Source organism: Zalophus californianus, chromosome 11 (genome assembly GCF_009762305.2).
Source record: "Zalophus californianus isolate mZalCal1 chromosome 11, mZalCal1.pri.v2, whole genome shotgun sequence".
Lineage (NCBI taxonomy): Eukaryota > Metazoa > Chordata > Mammalia > Carnivora > Otariidae > Zalophus > Zalophus californianus.
In genome coordinates this window covers 6171899-6187560 of record NC_045605.1, presented here as the reverse complement: position 1 = coordinate 6187560, position 15662 = coordinate 6171899, and the positions used below count along the sequence as shown (strand labels likewise).

Here is a 15662-nt window from a genome sequence, read left to right as displayed (position 1 = left end):
TATAACTGAAGCCTATGAACCCCTTCTCAGAATGTTTTTATGCCCATAAAGTAAAACATATAGGAAAGAGTTCTAAGCTTTTTTATTTTTTACTGATATTTTTGATATAGTATGTATATGCTTGTTTACTAACACATTAGACAATGCAGTTGTGTGTCTAATAACTACCATAATATCAAAGTGGGACTGAGTATAAACAATATATGAAAATAACTGCAAAAACTGTAAAGTTATTTCAACCTAGAATTCTATTCCCATCCCAACTATCATTCAAGAAGAGGACATGCCACATAACGACTCAAATTTACCTCCAGTGAGCCCTTCCTGAAGAAACTATTAGAGAATGAGATTTATTTTTTTAGATTTTATTTTTAAGCAATCTCTACACCCAGTGTGCGACACAAACCCACAACCCCAAGACCAAGAGTCACATGCTCCACCAACTGAGCCAGCCAGGCACCCCTAGAGAATGAGACTGTAACTTTTTTAAAATAAAATGAGAAAATAAATCAAGAAAGAGAAAGAGATCTGGATAGATGTGTCCCAGGATGACAAATGTGCATGAACTTTGTGGAGCAGCCAGTCCAGGTAAGAGCTGGAGACAGAGGCCGCAAGAGGGTCTCAAGGAAGAGGGAAACAGACTGCATTTGAACCGTTAGAAAAGTAAGCACGGGACATCTGCTAGGACAGTTGAGAAAAACCAGAACTGGGACCACAAACTAGGCAAATCTTAACTATTAACTTAAAAACAGAAAAGTAAAAGATTGGAGACAACTGGTACACCATTTCCCTCAGCAGAAAATTACATAGCCCAAACAAGGTAAATACAAAATGCTGATTTTACCAGAAGTCTTGGTATAAGGATATAGGCTAAGGTTTAAAAATACGCATACTTGGCTACAGCCTCCAGTCACATAAGAATGAATTGATATGTCTGAAATACACTTTAAAATACTCCAAGACAAAGGAGACGGGAAGAAAAAGGGGATCATGAAAAAGATCATCACTAAAGCTGGGTAGTATCTATGAGGGTACACTGGACGTATTCTTTGTGTGTGTTTAAAATCTGCCACAGTCAGTAACATAAAGTAAATGAAAGTTTTAAATTACCACCTATTTATTCTCATGTTATATATTCATATCTCTACTTCCTATAATTACCTCCATACCCCATCCCGCCACCACAAAGCCATCAGCCGTAAAATAGTATCAGTGGCTTCTTGAAAGCTTACATACATTAAGCATGTTTTTAAAATAAAAACATTTGGTGAAAAAATGGACTTCAAATTTTCTTGTTAAGTTGTAATATTTTATCAAGTTTCCAATTTTCAAAGAAACGAGTAGTTTTTCCTATCTTTAAACCTTTAATCCTCCTTTGATTTTGTGGGCTCCTCAGGATTCTAGGATTATTTTCATAAACAACAAGCACAAAAGATGAAGATATGACCAAAATTTTCAGTGATATAGCCTTAATTCAATTTACTTGTTTTTCTAAGAGAAGAAGGACCAATTATTTGAGTGAAACTATGAATTCCCAAATCCATCCATTTATAAGCAAATTCGATCACCCACGATCCCAGAATATTTTCTGCTACGCCCTTACCCAGCCCCCTGGCAGCAATATCAGTAGCAAAGAGCACGGCGGCTCTCTTGCGGACAAAGTCGTTGTAGACTTCCATCCTTCTCATCTGCTGCTGGCGGCCGTGCAGGGCAAGGATAGAGATGCCAGGACGTAGCCGACAGAACACTCGGTACAGATACTGAACCTAGACATGAACAGAAAAAGGAGTTTGGTACTTCGGGACAGCAGCAGCACAGCAAGCCATATTATGAGATGAACAGCAAAAATGCTTTAAGGAGCACAAGTTTCACCAATTAATAAATGTGGAGCAGAAAGGGAAATGCAGTCTAGAGTTGAGGTCTTCAAGCACTTTTTGCTCACATTATTTCCTATGAGGATCTTCTTAAAAATAGGCTCCCCTTACATTTTCAACTTGATAGCTGACATTTTTCCAAATGTATTTCGTTGCAAAAACTGTAATTTCTGATATAAATGCTGAGAATTTAAAATAAACTTCTTATACATGTATCCAATAGATTCTAAGTAGCAGAGCAATCTGATACCCACAATCATTTTTTTTTTAATTTGCTAAGTGAGATCTTTTTTTTAAGATTTTATTTATTTATTCATGAGAGACAGAGAGAGAGAGAGGCAGAGGGAAAAGCAGGCTCCCAAGGAGCAGGGAGCTCAATGCGGGACTCAATCCCAGGACCCTGGGATCATGACGGGAGCCGAAGGCAGACGCTTAACCATCTGAGCCACCCAGGCGCCCCACAATCATTTTTAAAATAGGTAAAAATAATGAAGGCCATGCCTGTATGAAAGAAGGCCTCTCAACTTTGCTGTGAACCTAAAACCGCTACAAAAAAAGTAAGTCCTTGAGAAATAATTAAAGACAAAATAAACTCAAGAGAAAGAAATTTTGCCTCCTTGAACTCTTAGGTCAATTTTCTGACCCCACAGAATTTTATCTTAATAGTTTTATGCTTCAAAGTCTTTTGATAATCTTATCAATATTTACAACTTTCTACAACAAAACAATGAATATCAGTTTTAATTTCTAATTTCCAGTGGCCATAAAGCTATTAAAAATTCTCAGACTAAGCTATTACTTCATTAGTACAGAACTGACCAGAACAAGAACTGTTAGAATTTGATAATAAGCAAAACAAAGGAGGCGCCTGGGGGGCTCAGTTCGTTAAGCGTCTGCCTTTGGCTCAGGTCATGATCTCAGGGTCATGGGATCAAGCCCCACGTTGGACTCCCTGCTCAGTGGGGAGTCTGCTTCTCCCTCTCCTTCTGCCCCCCCCAACTCCCATGTGTGCTCTAAATAAATTTTTGTTTTAAAAAAAGGGCAAAACAAAAAGAATAAACATAATGATTTTGTTATACAACATTGGATGTTATAAAATCTCTTCTTATACAGAAGTAAATGGAGCTGATTGTTAGCTTTATTTCTCTTTAGTTTACATATTAATAAATGAATACTACTAATTGGTAGACTGAGGCAGAGTACCTCATTATTTTATTCCTATTTTCTCTTTCTAATATGCATGTTAAGAAAAATCTCTTCACAAAAATACAGAAAATGTACTGGAAGGAACCATGGTGCACTGCTGGTAGGAATGCAAACTGGTGCAGCCATTATGGAAAATAGTATGACGGTTCCTCAAAAAATTAAAAATAGAAGTACTATATGATCCAGCAATTCCACTACTGGCTCTTTACCCAAAGTAAACAAAAATACTAATTCAAAAAGATATATGCACCTGGGGCGCCTGGGTGGCTCAGTTGGTTAAGCAACTGCCTTCGGCTCAGGTCATGATCCTGGAGTCCCAGGATCGAGTCCCGCATCAGGCTCCCAGCTCAGCAGGGAGTCTGCTTCTCCCTCTAACCCTCCCCGCTCTCATGTACTCTCTCTCTCTCTCTCATTCTCACTCTCTCAAAATAAATAAATAAATCTTTAAAAAAAAAAAAAGATATATGCACCCCTATGTTTACTGCAGCATTGTTTACAATAGCCAAGACAGGGAAGCTAACAGTGTCCATGAAGAGATGAATAGATAAAGAACAAGTGATACATATATAATGGAATATAACTCAGCCATAAAAAAGAATGAAACCTTACCATTTACAATAACATGGATCTAGAAAGTATAATGCTAAGTGAAATAAGTCAGAGAAAGACAAATACCATATGATTTCACTCACATGTGGAATTTAAGAAAACAAGTGAACAAAGGCAAAAACAAACAAAAAACAGATGCTTTAAATATAGAGAACTAGTGGTTGCCAGAGGGAAGGTGGGTGAAGCAGGTGAAAGGGGTTAAGTACACTTATCATGGTGAGCACTGAATAATGTATAGAATTACTGAACGACCTATTACACACCTGAAACTAATGTAACACTATATGTAAAATTATACTGGAATTTTAAAAATAAGTTTAAAAAAAAGAAAATGTACTGGAAATAACCTTAACTCTTTGAACTCCTATATTTCAAAATGATGATAAATAAAATTTCTAGTAATCCATCAGCTAATAAGTCCATTAAGTCTCCCTACAAATTGTGTTAAAAGAATGGTAAGCCAACTGAACTGCAAAACACTTGTTACCTTGTCCTTAGAGCCATTCACTTTCTCAAGAGCAATGCCTCTGGTGCCAGGAAGATTCTCAGGTCCTGAGACAATGCACCAGTAAGATTACAGATGGATGGACTCATGCCTTTCTTTTGTGGTTTTAAAAGGGCTACCATAAAAATGGGAGAGAGGAGAGGTGACCCTGCAGATGACAGATGCACTTTCAGGCAAACCAAGCTCAAAAAAAGTGCATACGCAAAGCTAGGAAGTATGAACTGAGTCCATGAAAACTTTCTGCAGTTTGCATCTCCTGAATCAAAACTGACCTTGAATTCTTGCTCTTGAAAAAACTCGCTGAGGTAGATGATTTTCCAAGATCATTCTAGCTAGAATCTGTGATAACTACAGGAAAGAAAGTGTGGGAATGAAGAGACAAGCCACGACTAAGAGAAAGTTAAGCATGGCTTAGATTTAGCTACAGCATGAGGTGCGGTGAGAGGTGGTAGAGCTAATGAGAGTTATCAATATACTGACAATGAGATGAAGACAGGCAACAAATAAGGATTCAGTCATTTGAGATGGGGAAGAGATGGGAGGGAGTAGATCTTCAGGATATGAAATCTTAAATTGCTTTTCTTATTTTAAACTTGAGATGCCCTCAAGACACTCAATGGAAATCTCTAGTATTCAAGTAGATACACAAATCTGGGGTTCAGGAGAGTGGTCAGGGCTTGAGATGTCGATGTGGCAGGTGTTAAAACATAGATGGCATTTAAAGCCATGGAAATGAAGAGGTTTCCTAAAAACAGTAAAGATAGAAAAAGGACAGAGTACAACAGACAGACCACTACTTATCTTTCCCATAAGCTGGAGGGAAACTTATTGGCATACTTATCATGTTAAGTATTCAAAAAGCTATAAATCTAGAATCTACCTGCTATATGCCAACAACTATATATCCTCAGGTAATCTGAAATATAGAGAGGAAAGTGACATAAAAATCACTCAAGGCCCCTTCTCTTTAAGGGAAGAGACTAAGTTTTCTTATTTATCACTGAATCCTTTATTCACAGCAAATGGCTAGTATTAAACAAGTGTGTTAATTCAATTAAAGACATATATACTATAGGAGGATGGGGGAAATTGCTAATTATAACAAGGGGATCCGGAGTATCACAGAAGGACCTTCCAATGTAACATTTGAGCTTAGCCTTAAAGGACATTCAACACTCCCTCAGCATTAGTGTAAAGGAATGCAGGGAGGGCATTCCAGAGATCATCATGATCAAAGACATCAAATCATGGAAATAAATGGCATATTCAGTTCAGGATTCATGGAGGGTAGGTGTCAGATTATAAAGACCTGTGGTTAGTCTAGCCATTCAATGATCTGTTCTACCAGTATTCACTGAGGGATACCACGCCTATTTATCATATTCCTCACCACATCTAGCACTGTATTTATTAGAACAGAAGAAATTGCTATTTATCTAACTGAAATCTGCTATTTTAAAAGGGATGATTCAACATGAATTACTTAATCATTTAGTACCTCTTTACAACTGGAGAAAAATACAATACTTTTCTTCTTCAGGTGGCTTCTCAAAAAGGAATATAACACACTTATTTTTTGGTGCAGCTCACAAACTATGTAGTTCTGTTCCAAAGTGGCAGGGGTGCTTATGGAAATAAGAGAAGGAAAAACATTAAAAATATGCCACATTGGTTAGCTTTGAAATCCAGACCCCACGAAAAAAAAAAAAGAAAGGAAGAAAAGAAAAATATTAACAGCAGTGTGCCTTTCCAACAAATTTCTCATACACATACATATACTGTGAAAGAAAACTTTTTAAAAATTAGAAATAGAATCAGATTATCACAATTTTGCAAATCCTAACGAAATAATGGATCTAAGAAATAATCATCACTGGCTGCCAAAACTTTAAGACTAAAAAGCTATCATTCCTGCCATAAAGGGGTTGTTTGTATCAGATTAATACTTTGGTGGCCTATAGCACTAACTCTAAAGGCTGGATTAAATATAAAACAAAAAACAGAAGGCATCAGACAGCAACCAAGGCAGCTAGTACTTGAAGTACTGAAAAAGAAAACCGACAAACCCTGAGGCAAGCCCCATATTAATTTCCACTTTTCCCTCAAAGCATCTGCTGATTTGCAAAACAGAGTAGAGCTGAGTAGCAACCTTAGGCCTAAATATGGTAGTCCAAGATCCTAGATAGAAGGAGCCACAAAACACTGAATCTTAAATTCTTCATACAATTTTCCCATGAGAAGTGTGACAACTCCTAAACTAAACACACACACACACAACAAAATGAGTGAAAACAAGCAAAAAGCAACAACTGGGAAGCTCAGAGCTGAGCAGAGATCCTGGCAATCTCAAGGCTATGAAGTTCAGAGCCTGCCAGGACGGAAGGGCTCTGCTAAATACCCACACCTTTCAGCAGAGACCTCCAGAAGGGCAATTACCCCAGCCAGGACTCAAGGCAGAACAAACACAGAACAGAAACAGAACAGCCCCAGAGTCTGAAAGCCAGGGTGGCCCAGATCAAGGTCATCTGTCCTTACAACATCTACCTGCCACCAAAAAAAAAAAAAAAAAAAAAATCATGATTTCACTAAGAATTAAAGATAAGAAAATCTTAAACAATACACAATATCTTCAAAGGAACAAGAAAACTGTCAGCTGGGCGCCTGGGTGGCTCAGTCGGTTAAGTGACTGCCTTCGGCTCAGGTCATGATCCTGGAGTCCCAGGATCTCGCATCGGACTCCCTGCTCAGCGAGGAGCCTGTTTCTCCCCCTAACCCTCCCCCCTCTCATGTACTCTCTCCCATTCTCACTCTCTCAAATAAATAAATCTTAAAAATAAATAAATAAATAAACATGCCAAGGTATCCTTCAAAAATAAATAAAAAGGTTCTCAGAAAAGTCAAAACATTTTTCCACTAGTAAACCTGAACTAAAAATAAAAGGAAATTCTTTTGAGCACAAGAAATAAAAATATCATAAAGAATAACTATTTGGATAAATCTAAATAAATACTGATGTTTCAAAAAGTAATAACAGCTTATGGAGTTTAAAACGTATGAAATTAATATACTTCACAATGAAGGCACAATGGAAAGGGGTAGAGACTTAAATGATATGGTAAGTTATAGATCAATGAACTAAATCCTCTAGTTGCAAAGCAATTATCATACCTGGTAACAGAACCATGTGTTGCTTACAAAGTCAAATCTAAAATATAAGGGCGTATATAATGTAAAGCGTAAATGAACAGAGGATTCACCATGCAAACACCAACCAAGAGAAAGTTGCTATAGGGAGACTAATATCAAACTAGACTTCAAGGCAAAAAGTATTAGTACAGATAAAGAGCAACATTTCATTATGATTAATGATGCTAATATGAAATGTAATATTAAATTTGTATGTACCTAATAATATAAGCTCAGAATATCCATCTCAAATTTGAAATGGTTCCCAATTCACCAAAGAATTCAACTTATATTCACTGTAAAACACAGCAAGTTACAATGACCCAAACACAATTTTTTCTCAAAAAAAAAAAAATTCATTAGAAGCACCATTTCACTACAATAGCAATATAAAGAAAACATACTGGTATACTTTTTCTAAGTACACTCTGATATACAACTTCAGTAAGACCTAACTTTTAAATTACTTTTCTGGTCCTTCATGATTTGAGAGCAGATATTCTATAATGTCTTAAAAATATTCTTGATTATGATTTTCCCATGGTGTATTAACTGAATTAATGGCTGGAGAAGAAACTTCAATAATGACATGAGACAAAACTCACAACAGTATCTGCTTTTTGTAGCACTCTGGTGAACCAGAAATTAGAGAGTGCCACGGTCATTACCATACAGGCCACAGTTATCAATTAATAATATTTATGATTTATAAACATATAAATCACTCTTTTATAAGTGATGGAACTGCATTTCAATAATCATTTATGGGGGCGCCTGGGTGGCTCAGTCCGTTAAGTGTCTGATTCTTAGTTTCGGCTCAGGTCACGATCTCAGGGATCTCAGGGTCATGAGATCGAGCCCTGCATGACACACCACACACAGCACAGAGTCAGCTTGAGATTCTCTCCCTCTACCCCTCTCCCCACTCATGTGCAGGCCCTCTCTCCTCCTCTCTCTCTCTCAAATAAAATCTTTTAAAAAATCATTTATGAAATACAGTATTTGCATTCAGTTTTTTCTAACTCTGATCTATAAATAATAACCCATTGTTATCTACAGAAATTGGAAACAGGGATACTATATACAATTACCTTAAATTATGCACAGTTTTAGAGACTACCTAATGATTGAAAAATTCATGCCTGGTAAAAACACTAGAGAATCTTTTTTTTTTTTTTTTTTAAAGATTTTATTTATTTATTTGAAAGAGAGAGAGCACATGAGAAGGGGGAGGGTCAGAGGGAGAAGCAGACTCCCTGCTGAGCAGGGAGCCCGATGCGGGACTTGATCCCGGGACTCCAGGATCATGACCTGAGCCGGAGGCAGTCGCTTAACCAACTGAGCCACCCAGGCGCCCCAACACTAGAGAATCTTGAAAACAGGCAGAAAGCAAACAGCAAAAAGAACAAAGAAAAAAATCTAAAGACCCAGACAATCTTTAGATTATTAATTGTACCAAGAATTTCTATAGCTATCTCAATACAACCTTACAAACAAGGACCACTGTCTCTACCACAGTAAGCTAAGGAGGAAACTACCTCAAGAATCTCTTCCTATGCCATTCCTGAATTCTTGATAACCAAAGGTACCAGTACTCAGACTCCTCAAAGTTCATCCATTAAGATCACCTAGAAGCGGGGCACCTGGGTGGCTCAGTCGTTAAGCGTCTGCCTTCGGCTCAGCTCATGATCCCAGGGTCCTGGGGTCGAGCCCCGCATCGGGCTCCCTGCTCAGCGGGAAGCCTGCTTCTCCCTCTCCCACTCCCCGTGCTTGTGTTCCTCCTCTCGCTTTGTATCTGTATGTCAAATAAAATAAAATCTTTAAAAAAAAAAATCACCTAGAAGCATGGAGTCTGGCCTCCTCTAAGACCTTCTTTAATCTTAGACATCTAGTAGCTGAACAAAGTTAATGTGGGCCTCAGGGCCCATATCTTCAGTATTTAAAAACTTTCCAAGAGGATAACCCATCGTTTTCCCCAATCTATTTCTTTTTAGACTAACATTTCATAGGAAGAAATAGAAGACAGAAATAATGGTAGGGTTGAATCCATATAGAGATCTTCAACACAGATTCTACTTGTATCCACCAGAAAATATTTCTGCAAGTCAAGTATGTCAACAGTCTACAATGATTCATACCAAACATACATACACAAACTTCCACTTGCTGTATCAAAATACTCTTTAAAACCCATTTCCCCCAACCCACTTCCCACACAGCCACACAAACCCACTGCCCCTCAGTTTATGCAGGGGTAGTTATTAATAAATACCTGTTAACATCTTATAGAAGGGTATTTGTTCCCCAGACCACATTGTGAAAAAGACTGCACTAGAGTATTCCACATTTAAAGGTGCATCAAATATTTAAATAGTTTTAACTAACATATTTTACTATGCTTCCCATATCTCCTAACACATAAAATGATGTCTAATTTCCTAAAAAATAGTATTAATTTAAAATGTTGAATTCTTATACTAAAAAGAACATTGATTGTTTGGATTATATCAAATACAGCTTCAAATAGTACATACCTGTATTTTGCTTTTTCATGAACCCACACATACTCAGGGTTTTTCAAACTCAGGCGTGCAAGGTCCTTTACAGATTTGGTTTGCGTAGCTGAGAAAAGTAAAGTCTGCCGTTTCTTGGGAAGATTTTCAATAATAGCATTCATGGTATCAGCAAAGCCCATATCCAAGATTCTATCTGCTTCATCAAGAACTAAAAAGAGAAAATTCACAGTGAACTACAACATTTAAAATACACATTAGACTAAATCTAATCTAGTATCCTGGACTGGATCCTAGGAGAGAAAAGAAGGGCATTAGTGGAAAAACTGGTGAAATCCAAAAAAGGTCTGGAATTTATATAATGGACCAATGTTAATCTTCATTTTGACAAAAGTACCACAGTTGTGTAAGGTGTTACCCTAGGGGAAACTGCGGGAGGGGTATAAAGGAACTCCCTATACTATCACTGCAATTATAAATCTAGAATTATTGCAAAATAGTTGTTTAAAAAAAAAAACACACCACATTAGGTAATATCACCAGAAGTGGATATAGCTTAAAAGATCAATTCTTAACAGTGTCAAATACTGAAGTGTCTAATTTTATATACAACTACTTATATTCTTCTGACCATTTTGTTCAAAATAAAAAAAAAAATGTCTAGTTGTACTCTCTGGGTTCAGAACCCCTATGCCAAAAAATTGTTTCAGGTTATTTCTCAGATATTTTATTGAATAAATATTAAGACTAAAAATTTCTATCATTAAAATTTATGAGGTTTCTCTCCTAAATCTCAGATTGTTTCATTAGAAATTCATTAGACTCACCTAACATTTGGAGATTGGTAGCATGAAAACATATTGTTTCATCCATGTGTTGAAGAAGCCGACCCGGAGTGCAAACAAGTATATTTATGTTATTGATCCTCTCAGCTTCATGTTTCAGATCCTGAAAACAGTTGTTTCTTTTGATTACACAGACACATCACTGAGCAGCCTGTGTATCAAAACTATAAGAGCCATCTGCATGTGTCATTTCATCATAACAATGTAGATATGTTACAAAGAGACATGATTTCCCCTTCTATTTCTGCAGCACATCCAAATTTCTGGGCAAATAAAAGTCCTAAGTGAAGACCTAAAGAGCTCAGAGTACACTAAGATTCTTAATTATAGCCAGGATTCTGAGGCCAAGAAAAATTTCCTGTAAATGCTCCAAGTCTTCACTTGCCTTTACATCTGCCAGAACCGACTTACACTGGAAACACCGTCATTATTTAAGTCAGAACCCAGAGGCACTGGGGAGGCTCTCTGACACCATGAGCTCTCCACATTCTAGAAGTTGTCTCCTTGAAACCAGAACCACAGAATGTTAGTCATTAAAGATGGGTGACAGGTATGTGAGGGTTTGTGATGCTACTCTTTCTTTGTGTATGTTTGCATATAAATTCAAGAATTCAAGTATCCACCTTCTAGAAGAGACTCTAGCACAAACAAGCATTCCAGATATACTAGCAGGAAGAGCAGATGTTGCCTAGCAGGTTCCACCATGAGCTAAAATCAGCATTCCTCACAACCATCTTCTACTCCAGAAAGCTGGAGTATGAGACAAAACTGACTTTAAAACAATGACTATAATAAAAGACAAAAAAGAGTATTACATAATGATAAAGGGATCAACCCAAAAAGAGGATTTAACATTCGTAAATATTTATGCACCAAACATAGAAGCATGTAAACACAAAAAATATTAACAGACATAAAGGGAGAAACTGACAGCAATACACTAACAGTAGGGGACTTTAATACCCCACCTCCATCAATGGATAGATCATCTTGACAGAAAATCAATGAGGAAACATTGGACTTAAACAGTACAGTAGACCACATGAACTTAACAGGGATATACAAAACATTTCATCTAAAAATTGCAGAATAGAGATACTTTTCAAGTGTAAATAGAACATTCTCCAAGACAGATCACATGTTAGGCCACAAAACCAGTCTCAAATTAAAGATTCAAATCATATCAACCATCGTAGTGATACCGGCCTAACTCAAAAAATAAGAAAAATCCCAAAATAAACAATAACTTTACACTGACAGGAACCAGAAAAAGAAGAGATAAAGCCCAAAGTTATTAGAAGGAAGAACATAAAGATCAGAGGGGAAATAAATGAGAGTCTCAAAAAACAATAGAAGGGGCGCCTGGGTGGCTCAGTAGGTTAGACATCTGACTTTGGCTCAGGTCATGATCTCAGGGTCCTGGGATCAAGCCCTATGTCAGGCTCCCCGCTCAGCAGGGAGTCGGCTTGTCGTTCCCCCTCTGTCCCCCCCATTCTTCCTCTCGTTCTCTCTCAAATAAATAAAATCTTAAAAAAAAATAGAAAATATCAATAGAATGAAAGCTGGTTCTGTGAAAAGACATTTTAAAAACTGATAAACTGCTAACCATACTCATCAAGAAAAAAAAGAGAAAATCTCCCCAAAAAAAATCACAAATGAAGTTATAACCCACACCACAGAAATACAAAGAACTATTTTTTTTTAAGATTTTATTTATTTATTTGACAGAGAGACAGCGAGAGCAGGAACACAAGCAGGGGTTGTGGGAGAGGGAGAAGCAGGCTTCCTGCCGAGCAGGGAGCCCAACGCGGGCTCAATCCCAGAACCCTGGGATCATGACCTGAGCCAAAGGCAGACACTTAACCGACTGAGCCACCCAGGCACCCCAATACAAAGAATTATAAGTGACAACTAGAATTACATTACAACAAGCTGAAAAATCTAGATAACAATAAATTCCTAGAAACATACAACCTTCCAAGGCTCAATCACAAAGAAATAGACAATCCGAAAAGACTGATTACAAGTAATGAAATTCAATCAATAATTTTAACACTCCCAAAAAACAAAAGTCCAGGACCAGGCAGTTTCACAGGTGAGTTCTAACATTTAAAGAACAGTTAGTACCTATCTTCCTCAAACTGCTCCCAAAAATAGAAGAGGAAGGAACACACCCAAACTCATTTCACAGGACAAGCATTACCCAGATACCAAAACCAGACAGTAACACCACAAAAAAAAAAGAAAGAAAGAAAACTATTAACCACGATCTCTGATAAACACAGATGCAAAAATCCTCAACAAAATATTAGCAAACCCAGACTTAATACAGTTCCTACCAAAATACCAACAGCATTTTTCACCGAACTGGAACAAATAATCCTAAAATTTGTATGGAACCACAAAGACCTTGAAAAGCCAACACAATCTTAAAAAAGAAAAACAAAACTGAAGGTATCACAATTCCAGATTTCAAGTACACTACAAAGTGGTAGTGATTAAAACGTATGATACTGGCATAAAAATAGACACACAGGTCAAAGGAATAATACCCAGAAATCAACCCACAACTATATGGTCAACTAATATTCGACAAAGTAGGAAAGACTATCCAATGGGAAAAAGTCAGCCTCTCCAAGAAGTAATATTGGGAAAACTAGGCAGCCACATCAAAAGAATTAAACTAGAGCACTTTGTTATACCATACACAAAAATAAACTCAAAATGGATTAGAGACCTAAATGTTGAGACCTGAAACCATAAAAATTATTTTTTTTTAAAGATTTTATTTATTTACTTGACAGAGAGAAACACAGCGAGAGAGGGAACACAAGCAGGGGGTGTGGGAGAGTGAGAAGCAGGCTTCCCACTGAGCAGGGAGCCCGATGCAGGGCTCGATCCCAGGACTCTGGGATCATGACCTGAGCCAAAGGCAGAGGCTTAACCACTGAGCCACCCAGATACCCCAAAACCATAAAAATTCTTAAAGAGAGCACAGACATAATCTCTGACATCAGCCACAGCACCATTTTTCTAGATATGTCTGAGACAAGGGAAATATAAAAGCAAAATTAAACTACTGGGACTATAACAAAATAAAAAGTTTCTGCACAGCAAAGGAAACAAATCAACAAAACTAAAAGAAATCTACATAATGGGAGAAGATATTTGCAAATGACATATCTGACAAGGGTTAGTATCCAAAATATATAAAGAACTGATACAATTCAATACACAAAAAAATCCAATTAAAAAATGGGCAGAAGACTATCATTTTCCCAAAGAAGACATATGGATGGCCAACAGACACATGAAAAGAGGCTCAACATCACTCATCACCAAGGAAATGTAAATCAAAACCACAATGAGATATGGCCTCACATCAGTCAGAATGGCTCAAATCAACAACACAAGAAACAACAGCTGCTGACGAGGATGTGGAGAAAGGTGAACACTTTTGCACTACTGGTTGGAATGCAAGCTGGTACAGCCATTCTGGAAAACAGCATGGAGGTTCCTCAAAAAGTTAAAAATAGGGGTGCCTGGGTGGTTCAATTGGTTAAGTGCTGGACTCTTGATTTCAGCTCAGGTCATGACCTCAGGGTCATGAGATTGAGCCCCACATGGGGCTCTGTGCTCAGCCCAGAGTCTGCCTGTCCCTCTCCCTCCCCCTCTACCCCTCCCCCAGCTTGTGCATGCGCTAGCACTCTCTCTCTCTCAAATATATAAATAAAATCTTTTAAAAAAATACTAGACACCTTTGTCTAAAGAGCCCTTAAAAAAGAAAAGTTAAAAATAGAACTACCCTAGGATCCAGCAATCGCACAAGTAGGTATTTACCCAAGGCAAACAAAAATACTAATTCAAAAGGATACATGCACCCTGAATGGCAGCATTATCTACAAAAGCCAAATTATGGAAACAGCCCAAGTGTCCATCAACTGATGAATGTATAAAGAGATGGTATATATATAAACAATGGAATATTACTCAGCCATAAAAAAAGAATGAAATCTTGACATTTGCAATGACATGGATGGAGCTAGAGTATACCATGCTAAGCAAAATAAGTCAGAGAAAGGCAAATACTTTATGGTGTCACTCATATGTGGAATTTAAGAAACAAAACAAATGAGCAAAGGAAAACAAGAGAAAGAGAGGCAAACCAAGAAAGAGACTCTTAACTATAGAGAACTGATGGTTACAAGAGGGGAGGTGGGTGGAGAGATGGGGGAAATAGAGGGTGGGGATTAGAGTACACTTATTATGATGAAAAAAATAAAATGATAAAAAATATATTAGCAAACCAGATCCAACAATACATTACAAGAATCACACACCACAATCAAGTGGGATTTATTCCACAGATGCAAGAACAGTTCAACATCTGCAAATCAACATGATACACCACATTAACAAAACAAAGGATTAAAATCGTATGATCTCAACAGATGCAGAAAAAGTATATGACCGGGGCGCCTGGGTGGCTCAGTTGTTAAGCGTCTGCCTCCGGCTTGGGTCATGATCCCAGGGTCCTGGGATCGAGCCCCGCATCCAGCTCCCTGCTCTGTGGGGAGCCTGCTTGTCCCTCTCCCGCTCGCCCTGCTTGTGTTCCCTCTCTCGCTGTGTCTCTGTCAAATAAATAAAATCTTTAAAAAAAAAGAAAGAAAGAAAAAAAGTATATGACCAAATTCAACATCCATTCATGATAAAAATTCTCAACAAAGTGGGTATGGAAGGAACATACCTCAATATAATAAAGGCCACGTATGACAAACTCAAAACTAACATCATACTCAATGGTAAAAAACTAAAAGCTTTTCCTAGCCAGAGCAATTAGGCAAGAAAAAGAAATAAAAGGCATCCAAATAGAAAAGGAAGAAGTAAAACTGTCACTATCTGCTGATTTAGGATACTATATATA

The 15662-nt window shown here is 37.5% G+C and overlaps 1 protein-coding gene across 1 annotated transcript in view; it reads right to left on the bottom strand.

The window, feature by feature from the left end:
• Positions 1–15662, bottom strand: part of DDX10 (DEAD-box helicase 10) — a 269001-nt gene that overhangs the window by 240695 nt on the left and 12644 nt on the right. The window contains exons 5-8 of the mRNA XM_027581129.1: positions 10721–10841; positions 9915–10104; positions 5693–5819; positions 1604–1766 (exon numbers count right to left, since the gene is read on the bottom strand). Coding sequence (XP_027436930.1) covers positions 1604–1766; positions 5693–5819; positions 9915–10104; positions 10721–10841 — 601 coding nt within the window. The remainder of the gene's footprint in view (positions 1–1603; positions 1767–5692; positions 5820–9914; positions 10105–10720; positions 10842–15662) is intronic.